This window comes from Vigna unguiculata, chromosome 3, assembly GCF_037176805.1.
Source record: "Vigna unguiculata cultivar grain cowpea cultivar isolate G323 ecotype 2 chromosome 3, ASM3717680v1, whole genome shotgun sequence".
NCBI lineage: Eukaryota > Viridiplantae > Streptophyta > Magnoliopsida > Fabales > Fabaceae > Vigna > Vigna unguiculata.
The window spans coordinates 55,321,423-55,349,259 of NC_140794.1; the positions used below are offsets into that span (position 1 = coordinate 55,321,423).

Below are 27,837 nucleotides of genomic sequence, written 5' to 3' on the forward strand. Positions count from 1 at the left end.
GGGTTGTTTGTTTACCCAAATATGAACCAAGATCGTAAAAACCCCACAAAGTCCACAGCGTGATTAGCAAGGTCCTCACTCTCTAACTCCAACTATGCCGGCTAAAACTGCTTTTTTCTTCCCTTATTTTCTGTCTCCCCAAACACTCCGCAACAACACAAAAAATAAAAAATAAAAAATGGAAAATAAAAAATAGAAATAAATAAAATTCTGACATATCCGAGAATAATGCTCACCAGCATATCTTCCTTTCCCTTTTCCTTTCCCCTTTCCCTTCTCACTCCAACAATTCTCTGACTCCAAACTCTTCACTCCAACCCTTCTCCGCTCACACACACACACACACACACAAGAAAAAAGAAACTCAACAAATAAATATAGAAAAACCCTAAAACCGTTTTGGTGGAGGAAAACATGGCCACCACCACCACAAGTCTTGGCGGCGGCGCCGGCGGAGATGACCGCGTCCTAGCCACGGCTCAGCAGATCGTGAAGAGTCTCAGAGCCGCCAAAGAGGATCGCGAAGACATGCTTCTGATCTTTTCCACCTTCGATAACCGACTCTCCGGCATCTCCGACCTAATAAACGGCGACGATTCCAAATCCTCCGAAGAGGAGGAACTCGACCGCTTCGAAGCCGCGGAGAAAGTGATTCTCGCTGACGCATCTCTCTCCGAGGAGCCTTCTCGTCAATCCACTTCTCTCTTCAACCCTCCGAACAATCCCGCGGAGTACTTTTCCGCGGTTGACGAGATCATCCACTGGATGGAGCAGTTTTCGATCGCGCCACCGTCCTCCGCCGTCGGACGCACAGGGCCCGCCATCGTGGACCGGGCGGAGAACGCGATTCAGCTTGCGATGTCGCGACTGGAGGACGAGATGCGGCACGTGCTGATTTGCAACACGATCCCGCTCGACGCCATGAGCCGCTACGGTTCGATCAGGAGGGTTTCGCTCTCGTTCGGTTCGCACGACAGCGCCATCGACGATACCCTAGAGAGCTTCGGTGAGGTCGGCTCGAGTCGCTTCCACGAGCGAGGCGCGAGCCTTGGCGACGATTTGTTCGTCGATTTGGTTCGTCCCGAAGCGGTTCAGGATCTCAGGGAAATTATCGATCGCATGGTTAGGTCTGGTTATGAAAGAGAGTGTCTTCAGGTTTATAGCAGTGTCCGTCGCGACGCTCTGGATGAGTGTTTAGTCATTCTGGGTGTTGAGCGGTTGAGTATTGAAGAGGTTCAGAGGGTTGAGTGGAGAAGTTTGGATGAGAAGATGAAGAATTGGGTTCAGGCTGTGAAGGTTGCTGTTGGGGTTTTGTTGAGTGGTGAGAAGAGGCTGTGTGATAGTTTGTTCGGGGATTTGGATGATTTGAAGGAGATTTGTTTCAATGAGACTGCTAAGGGGTGTGTTATGCAGTTGCTGAATTTTGGCGAGGCTATTTCGATTTGTAAGCGCTCGCCGGAAAAGCTGTTTCGGATTTTGGACATGTATGAGGCTCTGAGGGATGCCATGCCTGATTTGCAGGCCATGGTTTCGGATGAGTTTGTGATTGGTGAGGCCAATGGAGTGCTGAGTGGACTTGGTGAGGCTGCCAAAGGAACTTTTGCTGAGTTTGAGAATTGCATTAGGAATGAAACTTCCAAGAAGCCAGTCATAACTGGGGATGTTCACCCGCTGCCTCGATATGTCATGAATTACCTCAAGTTGCTTGTGGATTATGGTGACCCCATGGATTCGCTTTTGGAGATTAGCGAGGAGGATCTCCATCGGTTTAAAAATGATCTTGGTGGTGATGGTTCGCAGTTGGAGGCCATGACGCCCTTGGGGCAGCGGATTCTGTTGCTCATGTCCGAGCTTGAGTATAATCTTGAGGAGAAGTCGAGGCTTTATGAAGATAGTGCTATGCAGCAGGTGTTTTTGATGAACAATCTGTATTACCTAGTGCGGAAAGTGAAGGACTCGGATCTTGGGAAGGTCTTGGGGGATAATTGGATTCGGAAACGACGTGGTCAGATAAGGCAGTATGCTACAGGGTATCTCAGAGCCTCTTGGAGCAGGGCCTTGTCTTGTTTGAAGGATGAAGGGATTGGAGGGAGCTCTAATAATGCGTCGAAGATGGCTTTGAAGGAGAGATTCAAAAGCTTCAATGCCTGCTTTGAAGAAATTTATAGGATCCAGACTGCTTGGAAGGTACCGGATGATCAGCTTCGAGAGGAGCTGCGGATATCTATATCGGAGAAGGTGATTCCTGCATATCGCTCTTTTGTGGGTAGGTTTAGGAGTCAGTTAGAGGGAAGGCATGCGGGGAAATACATCAAGTATACACCAGAGGATCTAGAGACCTATCTATTAGATTTATTTGAAGGATCCCCTGCTGTATTGCATCACATAAGGAGGAAAAGTACATAGTACATTATAAGATCTTTTAGCAGGTGAACTCATTTTATGAGGATTACTTGAAAATGGTTTCCTGTGTCATGTGTATTTCTATTTGGATGGGTCTTTGTTTTACAGGTCTTAATGTTAGAATGGGATTTTGTGAAATTCAAGTCTTCTCCTGGGCCCATCCCTCAACAACCAAAAAAGATTTTTTTTTTTCATGCGAATTCTGTAATATCTTTTGTATATAGTGTCTCATACAGGTTATCTATGTTGTTTATACTTGTTCAAACAGTACACTCATTAGCTATCATAAATTCAGACCATTTGTATTTACGTATCTGCAGTTTGCATAATTGCGGCTTTTTTTATAATCAAAGGACATTGATTTTTTTTTACCAGGTAGTTTGGTATGATGTTTAGCTGATGGTAATCGATTTGAGGAAATATAATAAGGTAGTTGTAGTAACTGGATCTACTCAAGATTAATAGGGGCTCATGGGAAGCTTGCATAATGTTGTCAATGATCCAAGAAGATTGATAGTTGGAATTTATGCATTAGCAATTATTTGAATGATATTCTCAGTTCATTTTAATCTCACTATCTTTCAACACCTGACAGCACTTTAAGATGCTGCGATTTTACCCCTTTCTAAGCAATACTTGGGACGGGCTTAATTCAAATCTTAATTCGTAGCTCCAGCCATGCCGATATGCTACTTTGCCGTTACCTTTTGCAGAAAAAGGTATATCATATTTACTTGGAAATCTTGTCATGTTTGCTTGCGGTTTTACCAGCTAGAGATTGTTGTATGCTCTTTGCATCTGCATTTTCATTCAGGAAAATAAAAATGAAAGGCTTCTGTGCCTACCATATTCTTTGATGGATGAATTATGCATAAAATTGATATAACATGTTTTCTGTGAGGAAAGAAATGGTTCCGTTTCTGTCTTGTTGGACTCATGATCTGGGTAAGAAACTCTGCACGGTGAGAACTGAGGAGGCATGATATGGTGATGGCGTATCTACCTGTCCGCATCTTAGCTAAGCCACTAGTCACATTTAGCAGCAACAGAGTTGTGTCTTAATTTGTTTAACGTATCACGGGGAAACGTTAACGCTACGTTTATTTAGTTTTTTCATCATTTTCCGCGCGTCATTGATGCAGTATCATTCGGACCAAGTCTATATTGATAAGTGATGAAAGGAGTAGGATTTGACTAATTTAGTATATGATTTTGTCATCATGTATTTATGGCTAAAGAATCATTAAATCTATAAATTATAAACTTCTTTAAAATATATTAGTAATATGAAGTATCATACTTATTTTTTTTGTTCTTATTTAGTATGTAGAAATTTTTCTTTAGATTAAAAGGTGCGTTTTAAAAAAAATGGCAACTAAACGCCTATGATTCTAACAGTATTCGTGTATCCTTGTTTTCTAATTAACAGTTTATAATTTTATTTTCTCTTTTTGTTGTGGTACCATTCACTCAAGAGTCTGGGTTGAAAAGGATTGGAAGGGGAGGGACAATTTCAATGCAACTTTTCCACAATATAGTTAGCTATCTTCTCGTGCGTCAAACTTTTCTCTGTTTTTGTCAACTTTTTACGTCAAACACGACGGATGCAAAACAAGAAGTCCCAACTATTGGATTTGTTGGTAAGAGCATCACAAGCCACAGAAGCTCCAAATCAACCTCAAGATGAATGAGTTGGTTCACTGTGATTGGTTACAAACCATTCGTTTACTTAGTCACCAGTTATTTATTACGGTTCTTTATGCCCAATGACCTCGTTTTGGTTATCTATATAAGCACAATGCCAACTTTTTAAGCCCAGAGGTGAAGAGAAAGACAACACAATTTTAAAGTAAAAAAGAAGAAAAAAACTTATGGTTACTTACACTCACCCCAGAATTTACAATACACACAATCTCACTCTAATACTCACTTAATAAAACGGATACAAGTAACTTGCAAAAACTGCCTACAACTTATACAAAGACCCAAGTACACGTCTTGAGCCCTTAAGAGAGCCACATAGGTCTTTTTCACTTTTACTAAAATAATTTATTTCCAAAAAATAAAAGAAAACCTCGGTGCAGTAGGTTATTTCTCCATTGACACCTTGCCTATTATTAAACTCTGGTATTTGCAGGCAGAGGAAGAACACCATCAAAGAAATCACCAAAATAGCCACGGGGTTCGTGTACTAGTCTTGAGATGATGTCTCTTAGTGTGATTAGTCCTTGCAGATCCCCATCATTGTCCACCACATACACCCTATGAATCTTCTCTTGATCCAGCAGTTGAATCAACTCTTTGATTGTACAGTCCTCTCTGCATGTAACATATTCACTTACCATTGGGAACGCGTTTTTGTTCTTCTCCAAGTAACTTCTAACCGCTGTCAGGAAATCCTTTACTGTAATAGCTCTGTTATAATAGTGTGTAAGTAATGGTACAAAAACTCAGTTTAACAAACTCTTTCTGTCAGATTCAATTCATAACATAACACACATACATACCTATAATCATGGTATATTTCCGGAGCATTTAGCAAGAATTGAACATCTCGCAAGCTTATATTACCAACTGCCTTTCCGCTATCTCTCTCAATTACAGGCACCGCTCCAACCCTCTTTTTTCTCATTACTTTAAATGCTTGAAGGACTGGTTCATCCTCATAAACCTGAAAAAAGAAATAGCCCATTGTGAAGTTCATCAAAATCAACACGCTTGCTATTTTATGTGCTAACGTAATCCAGTTCAATCAATTGATGATGACCTTCAACTTAAGATAGGATCACACCTTTATGATCTGATCTGGTGTAACCAGGGGAAGACCAACTTCAGATATTTTCTTGGTTCCCCAACTTTCAAACCACTGAAGTCCAGCGCATTCTGCCAGCATATGAATCACGGCAGATTGTGAAATAATCTTATCGATTGTACCAGAGCCTAAATCCAACACAGGGACACTCTTCATCTTGTACTTCGAAAGCAGCAAGAGCATGGTTAGAAATGAGTTTGATCTCTCCAAAGCAAGAAATGGGGCCCAGCGGAATGTCCCTGCAATGTCACGAACCTGTTTGCTAAAATGTTAGCTAGTGAAATAAACAAGATTAATCAAATTGAGTATGTAGCTAGAATAAGAAGCACTTGAAAGAAATGATTTTTGTTTGATATTGTAAAGGCAGAAGATATATTACCGTGGTATTCTTATAAAGTTCAGATGAAGTAAGATCCAAAAAAAAGTTTCCTGCAGTTGTTGCAGCAGATCCAAGGCCTAAGGCTTCAAGTTCTAGAGCAAAACTCAGTCCATTAGCTGCAGCTGCAATAGCCTTTGCACTGGTTGGAGTAGAAGGACTCATTGGAGATGCAGGTTCAGACTGTCAAGAGTACAGTGACATAGGCTTAGTGTGAAAATGAGACATCAAAGAAAATAGTGATTTCAGTCTAGCATTATGTGAAAATAATTACTCTGTTATGTCAAAATTGCACTAACTTAAGTCTAGCATTACTACAGTTATATTCTCTTGATTGAAAAATTACATCTACTTTTCTTAGTTTATGTATTATTTTTTGACACCGTGATATTTCAATATTTACACATATCTTCCCTATTTTTTCGGCATAAACCATACACATGGTGACCTTCAAAATTCAATATATAGAGGTATAAGGAAGGTGGTTTTTCAATGAAAGAAAGGCATAAATGTAATCATCCATAGCCTCAAAGGAGGTCAGTTTGATTACCCCTTTTTACTCATTTCACCTTTCAAATGTTCCATTATTTTTTTTTAAAAACACCATTAGGCATAATAACAATCAAATCATCATTCAACAAAAAGAAAAAACACCACTTATCACACACTAAACTGTCCATTTGTACCAGACCCAATAGTAATAATACTAGATTCAATTTGATATACTTTGAATTGAATAAAGCATAAAATACAAAAATGACAGTAACTTCCAGATTAATATGTGTGCATCAATTAATTGAATTGGTATGTAATATGTCCAACAAACCTGATGCAAGATCCATACAACAATCCCAGCAAACTCGACAATTCCGATGTATCTGTCAATCCAACTAGCATCTTCAGGAGCATCAACATCCACCACAGGTGCACTGAAAACGTTGTGTCGTGCCAGTTTCATAACAGCTTCGGCCAACGTGGCGTCTGATTTGATCTCAATCTCTGATCACAAAATAAAATTTACACGTTGAGAACTACACCAAAAGACACAAAGAAACAAAAAATAGCAGATACCATAACATGAACAAGATGAAAAAATAAGCCTCACTCAAATGATCAGATAGTTTACACTTCACAATCTAAAATATATTTATCTTGGGTGTCAAGTCAATTTTCATCTGGGTGGAATCAAAATCACTTCTTTCTTCGTTTTTCAATCACCCTTCACGTTCTTTTGATGATGAAAGACGAATATGTTCATAAAAGTGACGTAGAGATAGGTACCTTGGTTTGAAGGAGCCAAAGGAAACGCAGAGACAGGGATGCTTTCAAAACAAGCGTTGAGCTTCTCGGTAGGACTTAGTTGTGCCTCTTGAACGTCCCAAAGATCCTCAACTCGCATACCCAATTTCGCTTCTGGGCTCCGAGGACTCTCTCCCATTGTTGCCATTGCCATTTCTCTTTTTCTTTCTCTCTCTTTCTTTCTCTACTGCACTGACAAGCTTATAACATCTCTATTCTCTAACACATTCCCATAATAATTAACTGAAAAATAGGATCAAAAAATCTACCACGGAGTCACAGACTACTTCCCTACACCTTATACCTTCACCGTTAGATTTTAATACTTAACGATGAGCGTGGACTCTGGTAAGATCGTACGGACACGATTGTGTTACACATTGTGCGCGATGCATTGTAGTGGTCAACGTGATGGTTATCTTGCCCTCACTGTTCGCTATGCTTATCCAAATTTGCATTATTTATTGAAACACATCCTTGTCCGGTTTTTACTGTGGGCCACGAAAGCGTTTGCCGCGCTAATGTGCGCTGGGAGGGTTTTGCGCGCCCACAGAATTGAGTGTTGTTGAAAATGCGTGCTGCTGATTAATTATTTGTGATCAGAACCTACCACAATGTTGAGGACAAAACATTTGTTGATTGTAAATGACATTAATCATTGATTGGGTTTTGTGTTTTACTTCTTTTGCCTCCTTTGCATTAATGTGTGAGTCAGTTTTCGCTTTTGAAGGGTAAAAGTTGCACTTAATTTAAATTTAATTTTTGTCTTAAAATATTTATTAATTTTATTAAACTATTATTGTTAATATTATTATTTTTATATGAAAAAATATAAATTTATTGAAAAAATATTTTTATTTTTATTTAATAACCTAGAAAGATAACTTAGAGTAACAGTATTATGATATTTGATTATTTTATAATTAAAAATTAGTCTATAAATAAAATTTTATATTTAATCGAGTTTAATTTTATAAGAATGAGTATCTCTTAAAGATCGGTGACAAAAAGAAGAAAATGAACATCTTCTTAACAATAAGGAGTTTTGATTATTACGATGACTTATGATGATGCATGAAAAAATGTCGAAGAGTTAAAAAAATGCTTAGATTCAAAAGATACATTGAAGACTTAAAAATTTAATGTTGTTTATGTCTTGTAATTTGTGTATGTTATTTTAAATAGTTAAATTAATATATTAAGAGTAAAAAGGCAAAACTCATGCAACATACAGTTGAGATAATATTTTATGTTTACAAAAGGCACTGTGATAATAGATTACCACTTATGATAATCTATTATGATAAGTATTTTCTTAATTTTTCAAAAATTGTTATGAAATAATAGATTATCACTTATGATAATAGATCATTGTCATGTCACATGATGATGAAAGTTTAATGTCACATGTCAGAGTATCAGTACTTCGATATATTATTTTGTATTTAATTTAGTTTTTACATTTGAGATTTTAACTCAATTTTTTTTTCTAAATTCAACAATATTGTCTTTTTCCCAAATAAAACTAAATTAATAATTAAAATTAATTACAACTTTTATTTATATATATATATATATATATTAAATTAAGTTTTTATAATTTATACATCAAGTTAATTAACCTAAAAATCATCATTGTATCGGTTGTTCTTAATTATTAACATATGTTAGCAAATTTATCAGGTCCTACCATTGTTTAAAAATTTTACTGTACGTGTGAATAATTTGAAAATATCACCTTAAAGAACAAAATATGACTTCAATATCCAACGATGATCCTTTTCAACACCAAAATCTCTAAATGTGTGTTTTTATGTGGGTGATGATTTGAGGGAAAGGAAGATGATTAGTTTTGGTTGATTAGAAGGTGATATTCATATTGTTCTTTTTTATGGATTTGGGGATGATAGTAGAGTGGATTTGAGAGTAATTTTTGTGAAAGTTTGTGAAATATTTGATTGATGTGATTAAAACAATTAAATTTAGTAGATAAAAATGTAAAATAACTTAATTGTCTTTGGTATTAAAAAAGTATAATAAAATGATATTTAAATAAGTTATAATTAATTTTTCATATATTAATATCATAAATAAAAATATTATAAATATTTATTAATTGAAAACAGAGTTGGAATCCATGGCTTGATAGAGTTGAAATTGCACCAAAAAAAGTGAATGGAATGGAATATATTCCACAAAAAACAAAACCGGTTAAAATGAAGGCTTGAAAGAGTTGGAATCGAATCCAACAAAAAGTTAATAAGTTCTATTGAAGTACTATGAAAAGAGATGTGGTTACCCACAAAAATAGATTTGAACACCCTCAATAACAAAGACAATATTGTAAAATTAGCTCAATCACTCTCCAATCTCTGTATGTCAGAGGGATAAAATAAAACCACAAATCTCTCAAATTACCGTTAATTGTGTTTCCCTTTCAAATCTAATGAAAGAAACACAAATATTCTTTATGTTCATCACCGTAACAACATGGTCTAAAAATACATTCTGTAGTACAAATAATAAATAATGTATATAATTCATATATAATTTGGTGGGTAATGAAGTATAAAACGCTAATTGGGCGTTTGTTTCCTCTTGTCTACTGTGTACGTGGACAAATGTACAAATGAATAAATTGTTTGTTTTAATAGTTTTTAGTAAAAATGAATGAATTAATTTACTATTCATGTAACGATTTGCAACCTTGCAGAACACAGAGATATGCCCTTTTCTACTATTCATGCAAATGATCACCAATTTGCCATCTACTTTCAATACTCAATATGAAAAATACCACACATGGCAAACCTTTCCGTACTTCTTCAAATAAAATCCAAGAAATGTATTTAATAATAATTTAATAACAATAAATTGTACTTTTGTAATTTTAAATAATAATTTCAATTTCATTTAATATAATTTCCATTAATTATATTTAAATTTATATCACCATTATCCTTAATAGTAAAATAATAATTATATTATTTTATTAATTAAAATATTTTTTAAATCTATCATACACATCACATTATACACAATTTTTCATATAAAATCACACCATATTTCCCCTACTCCAAACAACACCATAATTCACTTTTTATCTTCTAAAATTCATCCACTCCTTCTCTCTCAAATCATCTCTCCAATCCAAACATTTTTTTTTTATTTCTATAACTATATCATCCATATAAATTATAGTTTAAGTACAAATTCTTAACTATTTAGTGGATATAACATATATTACCTATTTACTTTAACACACTCTCGATTACAATAATTCACTACTCTTAACACATTAATTGTCTACACGTGTTGTATAATATTAAATAAGCATTTTTAAACATAACTTCATGGATCACAATTCATAGTATTTTTTTAAAATTAAATAGTGGTCATATTTCACATATATGAAAAAAAAAACTTAAATATAATTTTTTTACTAGTACCTACAATCACATTTATTATCATTAAGTATTCTCTCTAAACAACATATGGATTATTTTTATGATTTCATTTTGTAAACGTGCATAGACATAAATAACATTTATGTAATATTATTAATCAATAAACACTAGACCTACTTTCACACATTTGGTATTATTACCTAAATATGTCGTAAAAAATCAATCAACCATGATTAATGAGTATTGGTGAACATGGAGCATTTGATCGATTATGTAGCTCACATAGTCGATTATGATCAAACAACCACATAATTTATTATCATAGGTTAAAAATAATGTCTTATCTAACTAAAGGACAACAATGAAGTATACAATCATTAACAACATCACAAAAAAAAAAGAAAAAAAACTAAATACAAGTATCATTGGCTTACCTCACATTTAAGTGAAGGTAGTTTATTAATTCTAAAAAAGACATCAGTATTGTGTTTCTTTCTCCTTACTCTTTCGTCGTCGTGACTCCATAAGCAAATAATTAAAAAATAACTAATTTGATAAAGGAAAAACACATATTGATTGAAAAAAAAAAACATGGTTTATTCAAAGACAATTCTTATATAAAAAAAATTAAATACCTGTTTTTTATGATAGCAACATGTAGAAATCATAATAATATTTTTGTTTTTAGACTTGAAGTTATATGAAGAACATTACACAAAAATAAATATTGTTAGAAAATAATTAAAAAGAGAAACGTACAATATCCATATAACCCCTCTTATATTGTTCCCTTTTGCAACGTCATGGAGCAAACGAAGGTCAAATAAATTGAATTTAGTTAATTTATTTATATTAAATTCAAAGAAATTTGTTCATTAAATACACAAGTCATCACATATTATAATAAGTAGAAACGGGTTTTATACTGTATAATGATAATATAATTTTTATTTTTTGACTTATTTTTTATTTTATGACGTAATTTTTTTAAGTAAATTATTAATTAATGTACTATTAATTTTTTTAAAATTAATAATTTACACTAAATGAAGTTAGGACAAAAAGAATTAAAATAAAGAAAAAATAGAAATTATAGTATTATTTTTGTTGTTGTTGTGTGAAAGAATGAGTTGAACTATGATGTCCAAGAGATTAGTGATGTGAGAGGATACTGTGCGGTGGATATGATGTGTGATATTATAATATGCAGTAGGAAAAGATATATCCTGATTTGAATTCAATGAATGGGACAGTGACATGATGATGATATCATGACATCGTAGTTTTTGATTTTTATAGTGAAAAAGACCACATCATTCCTTTCCTTTGACTGTTTTTTCGCTTTTTAAATTACTTAAGATCATCTCTTTAGATTTTATTGGTAGTTAGGATAGGTACGCCTGAGAGACTCTTTTTATCATCCAAATTATTTATTTTTAAAGAAAATTTACATATCAGGACATTCAAGAAACAGAATAAGGGTATCTTTGGTTCTAAGGAGGTAATCCGATTTACTTCAAAGAAATTGTAAGAATATGTGAGGATGGATTTAGAAAAGAGGAGATGAAACTCATCTCTTCTTAATAGAAAATATTTAAAAAAAAAACATATAATCACATACTATTTTATTAATTAATTTATAATTTTTAATTAATGGTATGTTTATTATTATAAACTCATTTATATATTTGAATTATAAAATATATTAAATATTTTAATATTTATGTTATAAACTAATATATATATATATATATATATATATATGTGTGTAATTTAACATTTTTTATTTATTAATATTAACAATGATTATAATACAAATAATAATTTTAATAAATAATAAAAATAATAATAATTAACCGTAATAATAATATAAATTTTATTAATAATAATCACATGAATTGAAACACATAAAAATTAATTAAAGAACTAATGAATAATAATAATAATAATTATTATTATTAATATTAAATCATGTGCATAATTAAAGATAATAATGACGACAGTAATAATATTAAAATTAATAATAATATTAATAATGATAATAATAATTACTACAATAATAATAATTACATTTAATTTTATATTAATTTTAATTTTAAGGATAAAATTTTAATCTAATAATTTTATTTATTAAAATATATTGTTTTACTTATCACATCCATCAAAACATCCACAAACTCTTAAATTTTATTTTCAAATTTATTTACTTTACCTTTTTATCCCTTCAAATAAATAATTTCATTTTTCTTTCTCTATCTCCTCGAATTCATGTTCTCTCTCTTTTACAAAATCATATACTCACTCCTCTCAAATTCATCCTTACAAGTAAATATTTTTTTTTATCATATTTTATTAAGAGTCTTTAACTTTTTTCTTTCTGAAACAAAATTTGTATAACTTCAATTCTTTTTAGTGAAGTTTTACATTAAAAAAGTTTTGTATATATTTATCAATTTATATTTTTAATTTGTATTGAAGACTTAAATTTTATAATGATAAGTTGTGTGTTTTATATTTTAAAATTAACGGTTAGATTTTATTTTAGATGAGAAATTTTTAAACAAATTAGTTTACACTAAATTGAATTTTTTTTATTGAAAAATGAAATCACAACAAAGATCAATTATGATAAATATTTAAATTAAAGTAATTTCGAAGATTAGTGGAACTTTGGTGGCGAAGGGGTTTTGAAGTTGAAGATAGAAGATGGATTGGAGGTTAGTAAAGCGAGAGATGAATGGAGAAAAAATGGAGGGAGGGAAGGGAGTTTAAGAGAGAATGGAGATAAAGACTCCTCTTCGCAGGAGAGGAGAGGAAAGAATAAAAATAATTAAAATTTAGATAATAATTTTAATGAGAGCTAAAATTGAGTTATTAGATTTTGTTCGGGGTGCAGGAAAAAGAAAGGAAAGTACCTATTTGAAAAGTTATTATAAACACATAACGAGAGGATATCGAATATATATATACTTATCATGCATTTATACTTCAATTTACACTATGTATGTATATGTAGTTCTATCTAATATTTTATTGATATTTATTAATGATATATTTAATTTATAAAATTATAGTAAATTATAAAGAAATAAGTAAATAATGATCAATTTTAATGTCAAAAAATAATTTGTCAATATAGTAATCAATTTGTTGTATCAATTTATAAGTGTTTCTATTATAAATTGATTTTTAAATTGATCACTAACATTAACTACTATTGATTTGACTATCAAAATAATTGGTTTTTAACATATTTATTGTTACTAAAATTTATTATTATTTAAGAGTTTTTTTAGTGATATTTTTATGATGACAATAATTTATATTTTTTATGTTGAAGACTTTATACATATAGTTTTAATTTGGATTCACACAAACAATCATATACTTATTGTGTTTCTAAGAATTATTATACTTTTCAATATTCATATATTATGTATCTATCCTTGATCGTATCATATTATTTTTAAAATTAACGTATCATTATATTGGACATCCTATTTACACATCATAAATACTAATAAAAAAGATATTTTATTTAAATCGGTGAAAACAATAAAATTTCTCTTTTTTCTGTAACAATAAACATAAACTAATTATCATTATTATTGTTATTATAAATATTAAATTAAATATAAATAATTACACAATTTTATTATAAATATTTTTTATTTATTTTGTAAGTAATATTTTAATTTTAAAAAATGTCAAGTTTAAAAATAATGGTAAAATGAAAAAATATTAAAATTTAAATAAACGGTTATTTAAGAGATGATATTTATAAAATATTTATTTTAATTTAAAAAATTAATTAAAAAATAAATATGCACACAAAAAGAAAGGTAGAGATATTTTACTAAATCTGTTATAGAACCAGAGTAGAAGAAAATGTGGGCTTTGTAATGGAGCCCAGCCCAACCCACCGGAATGGAGTGTCGGGATGAGGCAGGCCCAGTTGGTAGGAAGTTGGAAAAGTGAGAGGAACCGAACGTTGTGCGTTTAGAGAAGAGTACTGGAAACAAATTTGAGAAATGGAATGGCGCAATGACCAGTGCTTACGTTATGACACAGTAATGGAGAAAGAAGCAATCGCCAGCAAACACTGAAATCTCCTATCTCTAAGGATAAACAGTAAGAACATTTTTCTGTCCTATTTTCCATCTTAATTAGGGTTTTCTCGTTCTTCCTTCTTCTAGATCTAATACTTCTTACAACCTATTTAGAATTTAGAACAATGAACAACAATAATCCAGCAAAAAATGCTGCAACGCCGTCGTTTTTCACCAACCCCGCTGCACCCTCAATCCCCATGAACCACCCAGCACCCCACCTTCTCTCACAGACGCAGCCTCAACCGCAAACTGGTGCCTCTCACTTCCATGGCCACTTTCAGCTCTCGCAACCGCAAAGCCACGTCCTGGCGCAGCCACACCCTGTTCCTCACCCACAGGTGCACAACAATTCCAACACCAATGCCAACGTTGCAACACCTGCGCCTCCCAAGCGTGCAAATCACAAACCCCCTTCACGCCCTCCCGGTTCCTCCAACACCAACCAATCCTCTGCCTTCAAGACCATGGAACTTACCGTGGCGCCTCCTCGGAAAAAGAGAAGCTTTCCCGAGAAGCTCATTCCCGACAAGGTGGCCAAGCTTGTGCCCGAGTCTGCTATTTATGCTAAGTTGCTTGAACTTGAGACCCACATAGATTCTGTTTTGGTTAGGAAGAAAATTGATGTGCAGGAGAATTTGAGAAACCCTCGCTGTGTTAGGAGAACGCTTAGGATTTATGTGTATAATACATTTTCGAAACAGGTGAAAGTGGAACCTGGGAAGATTGATGTGGAGGAGCTTTCTTGGGTTCTCAGGATAACCGGAAGGGTGTTGGAAGATGGTAAGGATTCTGTGGCAGATGGAGTTTTGTCTAAAGAAAATCCAAGATTCTCGGCTTTCTTCAAGAAGATAACCGTTTACTTGGATCAGGGTTTCTATCCGGATAACCACGTTGTTGTGTGGGATAGTGCCCGTTCGACTGCGCAGCGCGATGGTTTTGAGGTGAAGAGGAAAGGAGATAAGGAATTCACCGCGGTTGTTAGAATGTCAATGAATTATTCGCCTGACAGGTTTGTGGTATCGGCTCAGCTGGCTAGAGTGTTAGGGGTTGAGTTTGACTCCCGCTCTAGGATCATTGCTGCTCTATGGCACTATGTGAAGGCTAAGAAGCTGCAGAGTCCGAATGACCCTTCGTTCTTCATGTGTGATGCTTCTCTCCAAAGGGTGTTTGGGGAGGAGAAGATGAAATTTTCTGTGGCTTCGCAGAAGATATCACAGCATTTGTCACCTCCGCAGCCCATACACCTGGAGCATAAAATCAAGCTTTCGGGAAATTGTCCAGCCGGAGCTACGTGTTACGATGTGCAGGTTGATGTGCCTCTTCCACTAGAGAAGGATATGTCTTCATTCTTGGCAAGCACTGAGAAGCACAAAGAGATTGATGCTTTTGATAAACTGATCTCAGATTCCATAAAGAAGATCCATGAACATCATAGGAGACGAGCATTCTTTCTCGGCTTTAGTCAGTCCCCAGCGGAGTTTATTAATGCTTTGATAGCTTCTCAAAGCAAGGATCTGAAGCTTGTTGCTGGAGATGTGAGCCAGGGTGTTGAGAATGAACGACGTTCTGACTTCTACAATCAACCATGGTAAGCATTATTCTACTCTCCTATTTCTTTTTGTTGAGAGTTGAAGATGGTGAAACAACCTTTTAAAACAGGCAGGTTAAGTGAGAAAGTGTGTCTGGCTGATCCTAATTTTAGAGAGTAACCATTACTAGTGCAAGGCTCCTCTAAATGAGCAAATAAGGGTGTATAGATAGGACCTTGATTTGATTTGAAGTACTTTCAAAAGTAGATACTGTTTTAAGTACAAACTTATTTCAGATGTGCCTTTTCCATTTTATAGTACTATTTTATTACTTCTACAGAGTTTTGTTTGTGCTGTCAAATGAGGCCTACATCATGCACTGCAAAGATAATAAATGTTTTATGTCTGATTTGGGAGAATAAAGGCAGAACCAGTAAGGGTTTAATCTTGATGAAGTGTATATGACTCGAGTTGTAATGAAAATGGTCTGAATATGTCACTTTATTGCTTGGACATTTTATAGTGGGATTGAGATTACCTTTTATTGTTTACAAAAAGGGAGCAATGAAATAAGCTATAACCTTATAGTTCATATATTAGCCCCACTATAGTCACCTTCTTAGCTGGCCAAAATAGGGATTTTATTTTCTTAAGTTTAGCTCCATCCACTGCACACCAAATTGAGAGCGAATAAAAACTAGACTGGATAAATAGAATGGGATGGATGAGGTCCTATCCCCTTCCACACTGATCTATTTTTATTTTTACAAAACAAACTTTCTCATCCACTTCATCATTTTCCTTCTATCCAATTATGGCCTAGGATTCATTTGTGTGTATTTTTTAATGATAATTAGACAAGTTTTTTGATAAAAAAAATGAAAAAAAAGGTTAACTCTGTTTATTCTCAAAAGTTGGAAAAATTAACCTCCAGGACAAAAATTATACAAGCACATTTTTTCGAAGTTTATCTAAATGTACAAGTGAGAAACCCTGCCGCTCCTTTGGGTGTTGATAATGACCAAGTAACATGAAGAGTAAAATTGGAAGATATGACGATTGTATCTTTTATTCATTTTTTTAAGTCATGTCGACCTTCAAATATATTACAAGAATTTAAGGAATGTTTCTAATTGGTTTGGATTCTTTTATTTTTAAATTTCCAGGGTTGAGGATGCTGTTGTTCGCTACCTGACGCGGAAAAATGCTCGAAGTGATGCTCCTGGAAACATCTGAGAAATTGTGAAATAGCTTATTTTTTGGGGTGGAGGTGATTAGTTTTCTGCCACCACCTTTAGGTATTGACCCAACACTGCTAAACTTTCTATTCCATGCTTCATTTATGTTTTGGAGTAGAGCACTAGCAAAGTATATTGACTCAAGAATTGTGATCCCTAGCTCATTTTGGGAGTCCCAGAGCAGTTTCGGTATCTATTGGTTCTCATATGCTCCTCTCACCCATTCTAGTTTGGGACAAGATCAATGAGCTAACAACTAATGTATGTAGCTCCAATGTCTTCACAATGGTATATATATTTAAGTGTTATGGATTAGATATCTATCTACCTTGTACCCTTTTTTTTTCAGGCATGCAGTTCGGAATGCAAGGCCACATTTTGCTGTATTTACCTAAAATATAGATTTATCAATTTGTTGTTTGAAGCATATAAGTTCATGGCTCTATCTGATAGTTTGAAGTAATTCATGGCTTGGAGATGGACGAGTTAACAATTATTCGAATGTTTCATATTGCCATGATTGTTGAGATGTCTGTTGGGAAAAATGCTTCTGTAGAATTATCAATTTGTGGATCAACAGGAAGAAAGTATAAATGAATGCGTTTTGTTCTCTCGGTGCATTTCCAGGAACAGTTTGAAGAGTAAAATCTGAATGCTCTTTGTGCCTGTATCGTCGAGCCCACTGAGAATAAACAGAGGAGTTGAGAATTGTTCAAGAGAGGAGACTATCTTTCTATGTTAATGTTATTTAACCCAATATATGTAGGACAAAAATAATAGTTTATATAATTTGTTATTGTAATCGTAGTTAACTTAATATAAAATGTTCCTAAAGTGCCCTTTATTAAAATTGATATCAAGAATAAAAAGGATCATGAAACGTAGAATCTCTTTTGAAGATGATGTCATTGAATAAGGTGAAAGTAGTTGTTAACTGTTGTTTATATTTTGGTTCACTATTAATGAATTTTCTTCCTAAATTTGTGAACACATCCTAAATTACGTGGGTGTGAAAAGAACTCGATAAGCGAGAGAATCGGAAGAAGGACTTGTTTTCAACTTCTTTTTTTAAGAATGAGATCTTAATTTACTTTTTATGAATTTCAGCTCACATCATTTTTAGGATTTTAATGTAAGTTTTCTTTAATGTGAGAGTTTTTCAAGACTCTATTTTAATAATATTTTTCTCTAAACTTAGACAAAAACTAATTTTAAGATAAAAACTAATTTTTATTTACGAACCATGATCTATTTAAGATTAAACTCTAATCTTAAATTTTATATCATGTTAGTACTCTCTAATAGGAGAGTTTTATAAGATTCAAGTCTTAAATTTATAATTTAGAATATGACCCATATAATAGAGATATCTTTAAATAGTTGTTATTAAAAATATATTATTTTGTCCTATAACATATCTAAAAATGAAAAAAGTCAACACTTCCACAACTAAAAGTGTGATTAGTTTCTTGGAGATCCAAATAGACATTCGAGTGGAATTTCGGTCATGTTAAAATGTTCGGCTGAGTCAAAACAACAATAAATATATCTTTACGTTGAAAAAAAAAAACACTTGAAAACAATAATTACTATGTTGAGATTTCAACAACGGTAACAAATACTACTATATCCCTTTCTATCATTTCGATATGCAATAAATCCAGCCAAAATATTGGGATTCCTAAAGAAATCTGATATGCTTAATCCATTTTCTGATGCATGTAGTCTATTTGATTTTGATATGTATCATCTCTCTTTTGATAAAAACTATTATATTAGCACCCTCAACTACTTAACATTTATAGGTTAAAAACAAGTGAGAAACAATAAAGGAAGAATTTTGGACTCAAGAATATTATATTTAGACCTAGTTTGCATAAGATGAGTGTTAACTACTATAGCTTTCATAGGAACAGAAACAAACTTAGAAGATGATGGATAAAAAATGATAGATGGTGTAGTAAGAGACTCGGGTGTGTGTGATAGAAGTTATGGTAATTTAGATAGAGAATTTTGTGGTGATGTAATAGTGGGTTCAAATTGAAATAAGAATGAAACTCTTTGATAAAATTAGGTGAATTAAGAAAATTATTGGCATAAGAAAACTTAGCTTCATTAAACAAAACCTATTTTGAAAGACATTCACAGCTCTTGTGTAATGAAAAATAGGTAAGTTCTTCCTGCATCATGTCATTTTCTTCCTGCACCCTACTAATTCCGGAATTTATTTTCCGGAATATAATAAATAATTCTGGAATTTTCTTTCCAAAAGCCAATCAAATCCTTCTTTTATGGAAAGTATGAAGCATTTTTCTAGGGTGGCCGTGGAAATTTGACGAGGAAAGTATCTTTGCTTAAAAAATACCCTAAGAACAAACATTCCTCATATTTAAAATAGAACTTGCTTGAATGATAAGGTCTCAATAAAAGAAAGTAAGTACAAGCAATTTAAGAAAATGAAAATCTATATCTTTATTAAAAACAATAGTATAATGAATAAAAAGTTTTGGAGAGGTTGTTGGCATGATTCAAGGTAATAGAAAATTGTAAGAGAAAGGGAGCATGATTCAATAAGTAAAACCCAAATTAATAATGTGTATATACTTTCATTCAAGAATCCCACATATATTGATTATGTATATGAAGACAAAGACAAATGAGTTAATGATTAAGACCATGGTTGGTTGAAAAACTAGTAAAAGGTCAATATTATTCACACAAATCAGATTGAACACTTTTAATTTTAAAATTAAGATGCCTTTCAATTGTTCACTTGAAAGTTTGACAAATAGGAAATGTTATAGTTTTAAGCTTTATAAGAAAACTCCAAGGGAAACTTGAAAAGGTATTAACAAAGGACGCATAATATTTATATTTTGCACGAGAGGGAGGTAATGTGAGAATAGTTAAAATCAATTCCAGATGAGAATAGAGAAATTCAGGCACAAGAGAAATCAAATTGAGAAAAATAAAAGTCAATTTTATTGGATTGATAAATTTTATTTAATCGTGACAATTTTGATTACATGATTGTTTATTAATCCAAAAGCTGGCCTTCCTAGATCAAGGTAATCGAAATAAATATTTAATCGTAAAAACATAAAATTTTATGATTTTATATGAATTAAATCTTACGCATAATTGTAACGTAGCAGAATAATTAAGATTGTCGTAAAAAATATAAAATTATATAAATTAGTAGAATAATTAAGATTGTTACACAAAAAACATAAAAGTGTACAGATCTTGCATAACATAATAGGTAAAATTGAAATAATAAGCTTGAGAATATTAATAAAAAAGCATGAAGAATAACTAAATAGCTACTGGCTCTAATAGAGAAATTGCACACAAAATATAACTAAGTACACACTTTAAAAAATATAACAAACTAAATAATGTTACAATATATAAGTTATGTGTTTAAAAAACGATTCCTCATTAAAATTTAATATAATTTATCTAAAACTTAACCTTTAATTTGCATTCCTTTACAAACTAAGAAAATTATAAAAAATCAATTTTAAATAATTATACAAAAATTAAAACTTATTCGTATCATTACTTTTTATATTTTTTATATTACACAAATTATAAGATTAACAAATAACTTTCTAAAGAATATTCAAATATTTGATATTTCATTTACATTCTAATAAATAATATGATTTAAATTTGCTACAATAATTACATATACCACAATATGTTACATAAACAAATTATAAAGCATATTGTCATGTAGATTAATATTAACACAATTATACAAAAGATTTAATAATAAAATATTAATATTTTAATTACCATTATAATTAAAGTTTTGTTTGAATATTTATTCAGCAACAGGAGAAAGAAAAGGTTTATTTTAACTCGTTAAATCTAATCTAATTCTCCTCTGAAAATGTGATTAGGATAGTGATCATCTCATATATCCATCGAACGGAACCGTGAAATCCCTGTATGAATCTATTTCCAACATTGTCGGCCGCAGCTAAACCCTTTGAAAGGGCTAATGCATTGAAAATGTATAAGCCAAATAGATGTTGGAATTGACTACATGATGATTATTTAAAAAATCTGAATGCAATGGTTAACAATACAAGACATTCCACATGCTATAGGTCACCGTTGTCTAACTTAACAAGAGTTCAAATGCAAAAGACAAGGATGCAACCGCCAGATCGTAAACAAAACTTGAAAACCACCATTGATTGTCCAATTGTGTAGTTGACCTCTACAAATCATGCCCCAAAAAACATACTTAACGCTGATAGTCACGAAACGGTAGTAGCTCCAAAACGATAATATTCATCTGTAACTGTAATTTGCACTGGGTATGTATACACATATATATTAGTTCCAGATCCTAAGTTACATTAAACACTAACTACTCTTACATTGGATGCTTAATGAACAGGGTATTCCTACCACCACGCTATGCTTTAACCAGTTGCATCTTTTAGACGAGTGATAAGCTCCTCCTGCAGATTTTATTTCGTGTATTAGGATAAGGAGAGAAGGTAAGCAAGCACGTTGACAACAATCAATCATGGACACTAATATACCAGTTGACAGATATTACATTGTGATTGTGACATATGGAGTAAACAAAATACTATCAAGCAAATTAGTGAGTGATATCTTCCAAACGCATGTATGTCAAAACTGTAGGAAGACTGGAAACTTGCCTTCTTTCCCTTGGTTGAAAGACCTTTAGCTTTCAAAAGAGCACGAAGTCTCTCTACCGTCAGGTTGTGCAAGTCCCTAGTGGCTGTTTGACTGTTTGATCCCTCTGTATGATTAAAACCCATAACAATAAGACAAAATTGAAATACAGATGACAAAAAGATCCAGCCTGCTAAGTAAGTCTCTTTCAAAATAAGGAACCATTGCTATGGATTGAACATATGACTTCAGCTGAAATCCTTTCCTCACAAGTTCAAAATCATCAGAGAACAGCTCAGGAGGCAACTCAACTTATCTTGTTTACCATTATTCTTTATTAGTCTCTCTGTCAGTGGAGGATATATTCATGGTGAAAGCATGCATACAGAAGAGGATAGGTAGTCCTGCTAGAGCATTGAACCTCCAACACACTCACCAAATCAAAGTCGTGAAAAATCATGTCATTCAAAAGCAAGCTATAAGTTCATCGACCTCTTATAGGTTTAGTATGCAAAGCAAATTCTCTTGCCTCTCAGGAGACTACACTAGTGACATTCGCAAGAATCAATAAAACATTAAAACCTCACTTTGAAATTCTACAGCAAAAACAAGCATCATTATATGCAAAACATGTATTAAAGGAAATCACTACATAGAAACACTAACATGTATGTATATCTGAAAGGTTAAGATCAAAGCATAAATCAGCAAGCAGATATCTGACTTCTATACTCTTCAAAAACAAGGTTAAGGAACTGACGTCTTTCCCAAGAAAAAAAATTGAATTTGAATTTACAAGGACATATACAGCACCAATGACCAACCATGGTTCTGTTTTAGGTTTGTCCTAAACTACTGCCAATTAAACTTCCTTTTAAGAATCCAGCTTAATACACTATACCAGACAGTCAAAATACTCCTAGAGTTAGAGACGCAATGTGCACTTTGAGGACATGGAACTTACAAGTTCCCATATGATCATATACATTGTGGAACACACTCACATTCCCGTGTTCTATTGCACTTTTTAAATAACACTAAGAAATACATACCTTATACCTTATAGAACTCAGTACAAATTACCAAACATGAAGGTGATGTCTATCCAGTCCATATTTACTAAAAAAATTAGAGAAAAATGTTTACCGATGTATTTAAAATGGGGTTGACGTGCACGTCTGAACATGTATCAGAGAGACATGTCTTCCTAAAGTATAATTAAGAAATGAGTAATGTTGGACCTACACGAGAATTTTGATTTTAAACTAGTAATATCAAGAAAAAGATAACATTTTTGTCCTGAGCAAACTCGTTATATGGAGGTAAGTAATTTATGACAAAAATCTTCAAATATATTTCAGATTTCACCCAATGCTAACTTATAATAACTACCACATGAACCCACCTTGTCGGGAATTTATTTGATTATTTGTTTTCTTGGCTGAAGATCTTTCCAAAACCTTTTCGGCATTCCTGACAAAAAGGTTTGATTAGATAGTATTCAATAAAAAAAAAGACCAAGATAAAAATATAGGCACCAGAGAATGAGAGATAGATGCCATAACTTTTTTCACAAGTTACCAAACTGTAAGAGAAAGAAAATTGATTGGGAATTTGTAGATTGATCATAATGTACACTTGAAATATCACTCTTCCACAAAAGGTGGGAATAATACCTCTTTCTGGAACCATCAGATCCATCCTTTGAGCTGGAATCGCCCCTTTGTTTCTTGAGGGTGAGTGATCTAATCAGTATGTTTTGTTGGTTTGTCTTAATATGTTGACCTTCTGCATAACCAAGGGAATAAAAAACGTCTATTTAACAATAATTATCTATTTAAAAAGCTAAAAGGACATAGCTACTATCTATAGGAAGAGTATATATTATGGCATTGTGACCAAGAGGATGGTCAGAAATTTTTTAAACTTAACTTTACGTGTAAGAATTCTCTAAATTAAGACTACCAAAACAAAGATAAGTGGCAAACAAAACACTAAACGAGAAGAGGCCAAACTACATAATGAACTCATATGTTCACATATATACTATTTCATGATAAAGTTGCGATCAAAGGACATGCCTCTAACATTAAATTATGTGTAAACAAACAGTATCTGAATCTGGTAGAGTAAAATGTCCCATGCGGATGAAAAATAACTGATCTTACAACTGGTAATGACAAGGAAACTTGTGGCTTAGAGTTGTTTATAAGGAAGAGAAAGTTTATAACCCAATGAAACATTTCTGTTTGTTTCTCTAAGGTTACTGCTTTGGCAGCAGACTAAGATACAAAAAATTGAAGCCGTAACAATATTTGTTACAAGTTGAAACAAGGTAAAGAACAGGACCTGGTGGCGATGTATCATGATCGCAGATATAGGCCCGCATGCCCCCCTGCACGATCAGAATATCAAATTCAAACATAATGTCTCTCATATAACAAATAACAATTAAAAGCAGGAAGTCTCCTATATTCCAACAATTGGAGGGATGTAATTTTCCATGAGAAAAAGAAAAAGAAAAATCACCATGACATTTACAACTCAACATAAAGAAACCTGCATCAACGAAGGTAGGGTCACAGAATCACTTGCTAATAACTATAATGTCACATGACCCTGTTTAGATAAATTTCTCCAAAAAAACCCATCGGTGAAGAGAAAGTGAATTGATTTCTCTCACGGGCCAAAATCAACTTATGAACTCTCTTCTCTAACTTCTCAAAAAACTAATGTGCATAAGTTGCTCTATGAAAAAAACTATATGCATTTTCTCCTTCTCATTGTCTTCTCCTACAAGCTTCTACGAAGAAGTTTATTTAATACATTGCCTACTACTCAACAAAGAAGGCAGCATAGTGCAAATGCATAATCATCATCCACGAAAACAAAATCCTTTAAACCATACAATATGAAACTTCTATTTTATTTGCGGTAAACTAGTAATGACAGTTGATAGGCGAAATATAAAACACACCTTTTAACACCAGCAAGCTTGGATTAAAACTCCATAACAACCCCTTAAAACAAACCTAAGTCCAATAAATCTCTCCTCCTATAACTTTTGCCTCACTAAACACCTTGAAATTCCATAAACTAGAGAACAGGAAAAAAAAAAGTTAACATAATACAATAAACATTATTTCACACAAAAACCTAAATAACAAATCGCTTAGTTTCACCAGCGCTTCTACAAAAGCAGGGAGAACGTTCTGAAAGCACACGGATCGAAATCATCGCAGTGAATGTAGGTAGGTCCGAAATCTGAATCGAAGAAAAAAAACACAAAAAAACACAAAAGAATGAGAAGAGAAAAAGGGGAATTGAAGTACCGGATTGGACGAAACGATGGTGGAAGAAAAGTGGCCTCGAGAGGGGAGATTGGCGAGGAAGGAGGAGGCGCCGGAAGAAGAAGGATTGGGTGCATCCATTACCATGGAATGGAAGTGAGGTTTCGCAATCGCAGTGAAAAGGAGAGGACTTGGCCTCTCTCGTGTGCTCTTCTCAGTGTCACACTTACACACTAGAAAACTGAAGCCACGACACCAAACACACCGTAACTTTCTCTCCCTCTGCGCTTTATATACATGTGGACCAACACAGCCAAGGCCTTCTAATATTAATTCTTAACCTTAATATTAAGAATGTGCAAGCATAATCATATTTTAACTCCTTTTTTTATTTACTTTTAATTCATTATTTTTATCATTTTTAGATTATTTTTTTTTATTTTTTTAGTGATGTGATATGATGATTTAAAAGTGACAGGAATGATGAGTTAAAATATCATTATCCTATAGTCTAATTATGGTTACCATTTTTTTTGAAATGTTATTTCATTTAACCTCCAATTTGAATAGTTCTCAATAGGGATGGTAAAACGGGTCAGTCCAGCTCCTTTCAACTTGTCTGACGTTTTGGTTTGTAAAGTGCGGGTTGGATTAGCCCGTCCCGTAGTTCAAAATCTGGTTTACTTTCATAATTTGTCTCATCTTGCGGGTTGGCCTGCAAGCCCATAGGCGGGCTCGCATTTGTGATGAGAAAAAATAAAACTTGTTGTGATGAGCGAAATAAAAACTTGTTCATTTTTCCATAATAATTGATATTTATCGAAATAATTCCAATTGGTTTAATTAACCAAAGACAAGAAACAATAGCAACGAAAATTATAACTAAAGTATAATAGCAACATGTTACCTTATAAGACAGACACAAATTTGTTAACCTAAAAATGCATAAAAGTATAATCCAAATTCGAGAACTAAAATTATTATCTTATTACATAATAATAATAATTATAATAATAACAATGACGACAACAACAACAACAACAAAAATAATAATAATAATAATAATAATAATAATAATAATAATAATAATAAAAACTTACAAAAACAATGTGATGAATAGTGTGAGAATTAAAAAAAATATATTTAATTTTATAAATAGGCTAGCGGGCCAGCCTGCCCCGCCCCACCTTTAGCATGTGCGGGCTACGGGCCTATGCGTGTCAGCGAGTTCAACATCCCAACCCGTTCCGTCTTTTTTTTTACGGGTCAGCCCGTCCCGAATTGTAATCCCTAGTTCTTAGTTCTTTTTCATTCATATATTATAAATAATATTAAAGACATGTTAAGTATGCGTTTGTAATTTTTATTTTTATTTTCAATTATTTTTTTCTTTTGCAAATTTTGTTGTTGTTACTATTGTTCGGTCTTGTGGTAATACACATGTAGGGATGAAAAAAAATACCAGCACTTGCAGATATCAGCGGATAAAATTTGCGGCAAATAGTTAGTACCTGCGGATATTTGTTACCCGCGGATATATCATATTACCCGTATCTGCAAGTATTCACTACCCACAAAAAATTAAAAAAAAATAATTTATATTTTATTAAATAAATTTTAATTAAAAATATATTTTATTAGGCTAAATACAATTAAAATTAAAATTTATTTTAATTTAACTTATGTTGTATATATAGTTATAATTTTATTTAAAAAATTATAAAATATACATCTTTTTAAAATATTCATGAGTATGTGGGTATCCACGAGAACCCGCGAATTTTAAAAAATTTGCGCATATTTTTGAACGAATACCTAACAGGTAAATGAGCAGGTAACGAATAGATTTCTTTTTGCGAGTCGGGTTGAGGGTAAGCATCCGTACCGACCTCATTGTCATCTCTACACATGACAATGTTATGTTATGTTTGCTTCCAGAAATTTACTATTTAAGAGGATAAATGAACCTTATTTGCTTTACATCCTTACATGGATTAAGAGACGAGGAGAGAAACACAACTCAACAATATACATTCACCTAAATATCCTTCAATTTTTTTTTTAAATTCCAACTTAACAAATATGCTTTTAATTATTATTATTATTATTATTATTATTAAAACTAATAATAATAATAATATTAAAACTAATAATAACATTAAAACTAACAATAATAATTATATTTTATTTTATATTAATTTTAATCATGGGCAAAACTGTAATCCAACAACTTTATCTATTAAAATATTATTTTATATCTATTACATCTATCAAAACTTTCACAAATTTTATATTCAAATCTCTTTACTTTCCCTTCTCCATCATTTAAAACAAACAACCTCACTTTCTCCTTTACATCTCCTCAAATTAATCCAGTCACTCTCTCTCAAATTCATCTTTAGAAGTAAACACACCTTTTATGTTCACCGGAAAGGATTTACTGTTCCAAGATTATGCTTTTTTTTCTTTTTTCCATCTCTCCTCATGTGAGATTATTTAAGATTGATTCAGAATAAAGGATGTTTGTAACATCCACTCATTTCTATTTTTAAAGTTACGCGTACGATAATTATTAATGTCCTAAATTTCTAAAATATTTTGCCAACGAAAATTTCATATGTAAATATATTGTATTTTTACTATTTTTTTATTAAAATGGTTATTTTATTCTAATTTATTCATTTAATTTTTTTAATAAAATAAATCTAA

General features: G+C 32.4%; 4 protein-coding genes across 11 annotated transcripts; 2 read left to right on the forward strand and 2 right to left on the reverse strand.

Moving 5' to 3' along the window:
• Window positions 1–250: 250 nt before the first annotated feature.
• On the forward strand, window positions 251–2,716 carry EXO70F1 (exocyst subunit exo70 family protein F1). Its single transcript, XM_028063183.2, has one exon. It carries the CDS (start codon window positions 415–417, stop codon window positions 2,404–2,406), a length of 1,992 nt encoding a protein of 663 aa, XP_027918984.1. The 5' UTR covers window positions 251–414; the 3' UTR covers window positions 2,407–2,716.
• Window positions 2,717–4,225: 1,509 nt separating this feature from the next.
• KING1 (SNF1-related protein kinase regulatory subunit gamma 1) lies at window positions 4,226–7,121 on the reverse strand. The gene is made up of 6 exons (XM_028065680.2): window positions 6,873–7,121; window positions 6,418–6,590; window positions 5,595–5,774; window positions 5,195–5,470; window positions 4,911–5,074; window positions 4,226–4,818 (listed from the first exon to the last, which is right to left on the reverse strand). Exons 1-6 carry the CDS (start codon window positions 7,042–7,044, stop codon window positions 4,521–4,523), a joined length of 1,263 nt encoding a protein of 420 aa, XP_027921481.1. The 5' UTR covers window positions 7,045–7,121; the 3' UTR covers window positions 4,226–4,520.
• A 7,151-nt stretch (window positions 7,122–14,272) lies between these two features.
• On the forward strand, window positions 14,273–18,026 carry LOC114178934 (SWI/SNF complex component SNF12 homolog). Of its 7 annotated transcripts, XR_014993260.1 has the most exons (4): window positions 14,290–15,997; window positions 17,105–17,236; window positions 17,337–17,437; window positions 17,526–18,026. XR_014993260.1 is itself a non-coding variant. In XM_028065085.2 (3 exons), the coding sequence occupies exons 2-3, from the start codon at window positions 14,532–14,534 to the stop codon at window positions 17,172–17,174; spliced, it is 1,536 nt and encodes a 511-aa protein (XP_027920886.2). In that variant the 5' UTR covers window positions 14,273–14,428; window positions 14,521–14,531; the 3' UTR covers window positions 17,175–18,026. The 7 variants fall into 7 exon arrangements, 2 of the variants coding, with proteins under 2 accessions (XP_027920886.2, XP_027920887.2); XM_028065085.2 differs by having other exon boundaries at window positions 14,273–14,428; window positions 14,521–15,997; window positions 17,105–18,026; XR_014993258.1 differs by having other exon boundaries at window positions 17,105–17,437.
• Window positions 18,027–21,357: 3,331 nt separating this feature from the next.
• LOC114179025 (SAP domain-containing protein) lies at window positions 21,358–25,428 on the reverse strand. Of its 2 annotated transcripts, XM_028065214.2 has the most exons (7): window positions 25,171–25,422; window positions 24,188–24,233; window positions 23,515–23,626; window positions 23,244–23,311; window positions 21,862–21,965; window positions 21,602–21,654; window positions 21,358–21,503 (listed from the first exon to the last, which is right to left on the reverse strand). In XM_028065214.2, exons 1-6 carry the CDS (start codon window positions 25,273–25,275, stop codon window positions 21,616–21,618), a joined length of 474 nt encoding a protein of 157 aa, XP_027921015.1. In that variant the 5' UTR covers window positions 25,276–25,422; the 3' UTR covers window positions 21,358–21,503; window positions 21,602–21,615. The 2 variants fall into 2 exon arrangements, with proteins under 2 accessions (XP_027921015.1, XP_027921014.1); XM_028065213.2 differs by having other exon boundaries at window positions 21,358–21,654; window positions 25,171–25,428.
• Window positions 25,429–27,837: the final 2,409 nt, after the last annotated feature.

Bases quoted from the DNA above. Each gene is read 5' to 3' on its own strand.
- EXO70F1 (XM_028063183.2), top strand. From the start codon at position 415: ATGGCCACCACCACCACAAGTCTTGGCGGCGGCGCCGGCGGAGATGAC.
- KING1 (XM_028065680.2), bottom strand. From the start codon at position 7,044: ATGGCAATGGCAACAATGGGAGAGAGTCCTCGGAGCCCAGAAGCGAAA. The intron at 5,775-6,417 runs GTTTGTTGGACA...TACTCTTGACAG, and splicing joins TTGTATGGATCTTGCATCAG to TCTGAACCTGCATCTCCAAT. The intron at 4,819-4,910 runs GTATGTATGTGT...CTATTATAACAG, and splicing joins GAAATATACCATGATTATAG to AGCTATTACAGTAAAGGATT.
- LOC114178934 (XM_028065085.2), top strand. From the start codon at position 14,532: ATGAACAACAATAATCCAGCAAAAAATGCTGCAACGCCGTCGTTTTTC. The intron at 15,998-17,104 runs GTAAGCATTATT...TTAAATTTCCAG, and splicing joins GACTTCTACAATCAACCATG to GGTTGAGGATGCTGTTGTTC.
- LOC114179025 (XM_028065213.2), bottom strand. From the start codon at position 25,275: ATGGTAATGGATGCACCCAATCCTTCTTCTTCCGGCGCCTCCTCCTTC. The intron at 23,312-23,514 runs GTATTATTCCCA...CCTTTTTGTCAG, and splicing joins TCTGATGGTTCCAGAAAGAG to GAATGCCGAAAAGGTTTTGG. The intron at 21,966-23,243 runs GTGGGTTCATGT...TTAATCATACAG, and splicing joins TCAAATAAATTCCCGACAAG to AGGGATCAAACAGTCAAACA.